The sequence below is a fragment of the Aplidium turbinatum genome, chromosome 15, assembly GCF_918807975.1.
Source record: "Aplidium turbinatum chromosome 15, kaAplTurb1.1, whole genome shotgun sequence".
Taxonomy (NCBI): Eukaryota; Metazoa; Chordata; class Ascidiacea; order Aplousobranchia; family Polyclinidae; genus Aplidium; species Aplidium turbinatum.
The window spans coordinates 2732995-2739008 of NC_137486.1; the positions used below are offsets into that span (position 1 = coordinate 2732995).

General features: G+C 44.2%; 1 protein-coding gene across 1 annotated transcript; it reads left to right on the forward strand.

The window, feature by feature from the left end:
* Positions 1 to 1491: 1491 nt before the first annotated feature.
* LOC145784690 (uncharacterized) lies at positions 1492 to 5769 on the forward strand. The gene has a single exon (XM_082596554.1). The coding sequence runs from the start codon at positions 1492 to 1494 to the stop codon at positions 5767 to 5769; it is 4278 nt and encodes a 1425-aa protein (XP_082452680.1).
* Positions 5770 to 6014: the final 245 nt, after the last annotated feature.

The following is a 6014-nucleotide window of genomic DNA, read 5'->3' on the forward strand; positions in this document are numbered from 1 at the left end:
TTGTCTATGGAACTTTCGAGACGTTTTCGTTTTTGCTGCTAGTTTGCCAGCTAGCCGAACTTGTTAGTTACTGTAGTTTGTGACTGAAAGTTGATTGATTGATGTTTATGCTTTGTTAGCTGCTTCTCTGTTATGTACTTTTACAGGACTTAAGTTTGACAACTGCTATGGTAATACTTGGTTTGGTTTGGTTTGGTTTGGTTTTGAATCTTTATCCTCGGACTGACAAAGCCTTGATAGGTTATTCCTGGTACTTGTTCGCATACTTGTAGAGGCACTTGACGCAGGGCCGGTTACCGAGATTGGCAGAGTGAAGTTTTCCGATTGTTGAAGTCTTGTTGCCGAGAAATTATTCCATTCACTAGGTGCCGCTGAATGGAGAGCAGTCCTGAAATGCGTTGCTCAAACGCACACCCCGAGAGTCGAACCAGCGCCGTGTGATCTTGAGCCCGGCGCGTAACCACTGAGCTTATTTGCGTGTAGGCTGAATTCCATATTTGCAGCTTGCTATCTCAAAGTTCAACTTACTGGTGAGCGTACTTGTGATGTAATAATGTTTTTTGTAGCTGAATGTTGACTGTCTACCGTAAACAAGCGTAACGTATCTCTGATGTGCGTAAATTGTTGTTAGGCTAATACTTCAAACTTAAATATTGCAGAGTCAATCACTATAGAATCCTTCGCGTACAAGTGCATCATTTGGCATTACTGATCCGGTCATACTACCGGTACGTTCATTATTCTGAATTGTATGATTGATTGATTTGTGTCGTGAATTGTGGATTTATGTTTACTACTGAATTATTGACCAATAATTTGTCAGCCTAATGGAAATTAATTCTCGTAAACCGATCTTAACTAGGCCAAGTGAATTGCCACGTTTCTTTGTTTTTTAATGATTATTGACCTAGCGTTATGGTTGTACGGTACGGTAGCCTACGTAATAATTGTGTAAGGTAACATCGCGAATTTATTTATTCAGTGCGTCATTGGCCAACCTGTGGAACTTGTGTACCGTACAGTGGATTGAGAACTGTTTGTCAACAAATTTGGTACGTTTATCAGTTCGACTGTTGTGCTTGCTGAATTGTGACTAGTGTCTTATGTTGTGTTATTTCTTGACAGAAAAACCGTATAAACTTCATTGCTGCGAAGCAGTCATTGGAAACCGAGTGATTTCTTCAAGTTGGCGTGCTTTAACAGTTGCTCAGTCCTGCCGGGTGGATTAGGAAAATCGTGACGTCACCGGCGCAATTAACTACCGCACCTGTTGTGTTCGCGTCGCACACAACATCGTTTTTCAAATTTGACATCAAAGCTTAACCATCTTTGAACTGAAGCTGATTTCGTCAATTGAACCAAACTGCTGATCTTCACCAACCTGACGATCAAATTTGCGTTTACTTACCAAGTTCCCATCAGTGTTACGTGACATCTCTCATTTGCTGAAGTTAGCTTATGCTGTTGCGAAGCGGATTTGCATACACAGTTATGGATTCCAAAGCCGAAGCTATTCAACAAGCAGCTGTTACTTTGAGAGACAGCTACAAGCGTGGTGAACAGCTGATGAGCAAACGTGAAAACCTCACAGAAGTACAGATTATCCTGTTAGAAATTGATAAAAATTATGCTTCTTTAATGGCGCTTTGTGTCGATGTCCCTGACAATGAACAAATTCCAGGAGGTCTTTCAACCAAACGGGATTACATTCAAGGTAAAGAAGAATTTGCTGATAGAGCCAAACAGTGGTTCACGGAATGCGAGAGGACAGACACTAAAACTCCTCCACTACGTTCACATCACTCGTCCTTGCGTACCCATTCTCACCGCTCCAAATCCGGAAGCATTCGGTCATCGAGTACAACGTACAGTTTGCGTCAACGTGAAGCACATGCCAAATTGGAACTAGCTCGTTTGACAAAAGAGCAGAATGATGCCAGGCGACGAGAGAAAGAAGAACTAGTTCGTATGGAACAGGATAAAGCTCGCTTGTTCGCTCAGATGGAACAGGATAAAGCTCGCTTGTTCGCTCAGTTGGAGCAGGATAAAGCTCGCTTTGAACGTGAGAGAGCCGAAGCTGAAGACCTGCGTCAAATTAAAGCTGCCGAAACTGAAGCCGCACTCTGGCAAGATGATTCTTCTTCGATTATCAATGTTGGATCAATGACACCCGTACGATTGCCACAGCAAACCTTCACTCACAAAGACACACACCTGGAACCTCTGCGTCACGGTGATGAGCGGCACAAACAAGAACCAACTGCAACATCTGCAAGAATGCCAGACCAAAAGGTAAATTACCCTTGTTATTATACTAGCCGACAACCTGATCTTTCAGAACGACTTCTACCTAAACCAGATGTTAAGAAATTCTTTGGTGACCCACTCGATTTCTGGGCTTTCTGGCACCGTTTTAAGTCCCATATTTCTGATTGGTTGACACCCGACAGGAAGATGTCTTACCTCATGCAGCACTGCTGTGATGCAGTCTGTGAACAAATAAGGCACCTTGCCGATCGCAGCGAAGGTCACAACTGCTATGATGAAGCGTGGGAAGAATTGAAACGGAGGTATGGCCAACCACACGTTATTGCGCATGCTTGCGAGGAACGCTTGAGAGCTGTTACCAGAATTTCTCACCACGAACCCGAACAATTGGAGAAGTTGTCCGTCCTGTTGAAAAGATGTTGTTCATCATTGAGCTCAAACACCGAAGCTTCGAACTTGGATACCGTGCAGTTTATCACCTGCCTTGCAAATAAGCTGCCAGCGTCTCTGAAAGAAAAGTGGGTAATTGAAGCTCTGAAAATTAATGACGACACTGGAAAAGTGGCTGGATTCCAACATTTTGCTGACTTCATAACGAACGAATCTAGGATTGCCAATTCAATCTATGGCGTGAAACTCTTTTCATCAAATGTCGACAAACTTAACAAGCCTGACACCAAAGGGAAACAAAAGGCTTCACTGTTTAACGTAGTGACAAAACCTACTGAACAATCCGGACAGCTCCGAATTGGCAACAAGCGACTCATACAATGTATCCTGTGCGATAGTACACATTATTTGCAACACTGCAAAGAGTTCAAAGCCAAATCCGTCACTGAACGTGAGAAATTTGTAAGGAACAACAAATTGTGCTTAAACTGTCTTGGACCAGATCACATACGTGCCGACTGCAGAAGCCGAGGTAAATGCACTGAATGCGGAAGCTCATCACATCATTCTCTTTTACATCGGTATCTGGTCACAACTGGAGAACAAATCCAGAGACGACACCCTAATCCCATTGCTAATAGAAGAAATGATAGCCAGCCAGATGATCCCGTAAGAAGACCATCAGAAAGGAACACAAATGAAGTTGTAGAAACCTTCCATTCCAGAACAAGCAACTCGGCAACTTACTTGGACATCGTTCCCGTACGTGTGACAGGAGAAGGAAAGGTAATACATACTTATGCTCTCTTAGATTCTGGTTCAAACCGCACCTTTTGTGAACGAAAACTTGTAGAGATGCTTGAACTGAAACCTGAGCCATCTGGTGACTTCCAGGTGCAAACACTGTCTTCGAGTGGACCATATTCCTTCAGTTCTTCAACTGTATCGTTGAAAGTTCTACCAGTAGTTGGCGGCGAAGTGCAAGAACTGACAGATGTGATCGTCGTTGACAAGATACCTACCAAGCCAACTCCAGCGCCTTCTCCGGAGTATCTGCAAACGCACAAGCACCTCCAAGGCATTGACTTGAAGCAACTGGACCATGGTACAGTTACACTGTTGATCGGAAATGATCATGCTGTCGCCCACCGATGCATTGAAAGCCGCTTTGCACCTAACCCGAAGCAAGGACCTGATGCAGTCAGGACACCCTTAGGCTGGTTGCTTAGAGGTACTCGACCAAAGGAGACAGGCTTAGGCAATTTCGATACTGAATCCGACATTTCAAATTTTCTTGTCCGTGACACGAAGCAGAACCCTGCTGACCAAGCTTCAAGGGGCATGACGGCCAAAGCCTTGTTGAATTCTGGGATGTGGCTCAATGGTCCAGATTTTCTGAGGAAACCTCCAGAAGAATGGCCCAATCAAACTGCTCAGAAACCACAATTTGAAGATATCTTTGCTGCTTACAAACCAAAGAGGAAAATCGAAACCTTTACCATTTCTACAACTGAAAGCCAAGGAACAAACAGGCTAATCTCCTACTTCTCATCTCTGCGCCGACTGAAACTATCAGTAGCCTGGTTCCTGAGATTCAAATCGTACTTACTGATGCGCATGAAGAACGAAACCCAGATTACACTGAAAGGACCAATCAGTGTGCCAGAACTTGATGAGGCAGAAATTGAGTTAATCAAATACGAGCAGCGTCAGAGTTTTCCAGCCTGGATCAAATCTCTATCCAAAGCAAAACATCCAAACATGCCCAAAGCCAAGAGGATCCCACTCGAAAAACTCAGCCCTGTCCTAATGAAAGATGTTCTACGTGTTGGCGGAAGAATCGACAGAGCCGACTTACCGTTCGAAACGCGACATCCTGCTATCATAGCTCCAGAGCGCCACTTAACGGACTTGATAATTGAACATTGTCATACTAACGAATCGAAGCACATGGGTGAAAGCCATACACTGAACAATATTAACCAAAAATACTGGATAGTTAATGCCAAAGTTGCGGTTAAAAGGGTACTTGCAAGATGCCTGCCTTGCCGGCGAAGGACCGCAAAACCTAGACAACAGCTCATGGCAGAACTGCCAGAAGCAAGGTTACAAATGTCACAGCCACCATTCTCACAGACTGGCGTTGACTTTTTTGGGCCGCTGAATGTCCGAAACAGACGAAGTGACATTAAGAGATACGGCTGCCTTTTCACATGTCTCACAACTAGAGCCATTCACTTGGAAGTGGCACCAGACCTGACAACTGGCGCATTCATAAATGCCCTACGGCGTTTCATAGCTCGCAGAGGCCCCATCAAGAAAATCTTCTCTGACAATGGAACCAACTTTGTGGGTTGTGAAAGAATCTTGAAGCAAGCCATCGATGAGTGGAATCAGAACCAGATCCACCAGAGCCTTCGACAACAAGGAATAGAATGGTCATTCAACCCCCCAACAGCCAGCCATATGGGTGGAGCCTGGGAGAGAATGATTCGCACAGTACGTCAAATTCTTATGAACATCTTACCAAAACAACCACTCGATGATGACACATTGCACACATTACTTCTTGAAGTAGAAGACATCGTTAATTCAAGACCACTCACCGATGTGAAACTGGAAGTTGATGGCGACTTACCCCTTACACCTAACCACTTGTTGAAGTTGAATTCTTCAGCGAATTTACCACCAATGTTAAGCTGCGACAGAGATGGCTACCGACCAAGTGATCGATACCGCCATGTGCAGTTTCTGGCAGACACCTTTTGGAAGCAGTGGGTTAAGGAATACCCACGATCTGTGATGTCAAGAACAAAATGGCTTCACAGAACGGAAAATATCCGAAGAGGAGACATCGTCCTTTTGATTGATGACTCTGCTCCCAGACGACGATGGCCACTAGGCAGAGTAATTGAAACATTTCCTGATCGTCACGGAGTTGTTCGTTCCGTAGAAGTGAAGACTGCAACCGGATCTCTGAAGAGACCAATATCCAAACTTTGTGTAATTGTCCAAAGAGAAGAAGATGATCCAGATGAAGATGAGACACCAATAGACACCGTTGAGATTTTGCTGGAAGATCAGAGCGATGAGGAAGAGTCAAAGGACTGAACTGTTACATGACAATAGACTGTTGAAAAACTTTTATTCATGAAAAGAATGACCCAGTTTAGCCCTTCTTTGGCCCGGGAGTGTTAGATTTTCAACAGGTCTTTGAAAAGCCTGCCTTTCGTTTTACTGCATTACTCCCGTTGATTTGTGTATTCGCCACCTAGCGTCGTTTCCCCTTCATTGTTATGTTATCGCTCTTTGCAAATGGCAACACTCACCACGAGATTGTCTATGGAACTTTCGAG

Coding starts and splice junctions, on each gene's coding strand:
- LOC145784690 (XM_082596554.1), top strand. CDS start 1,492: ATGGATTCCAAAGCCGAAGCTATTCAACAAGCAGCTGTTACTTTGAGA.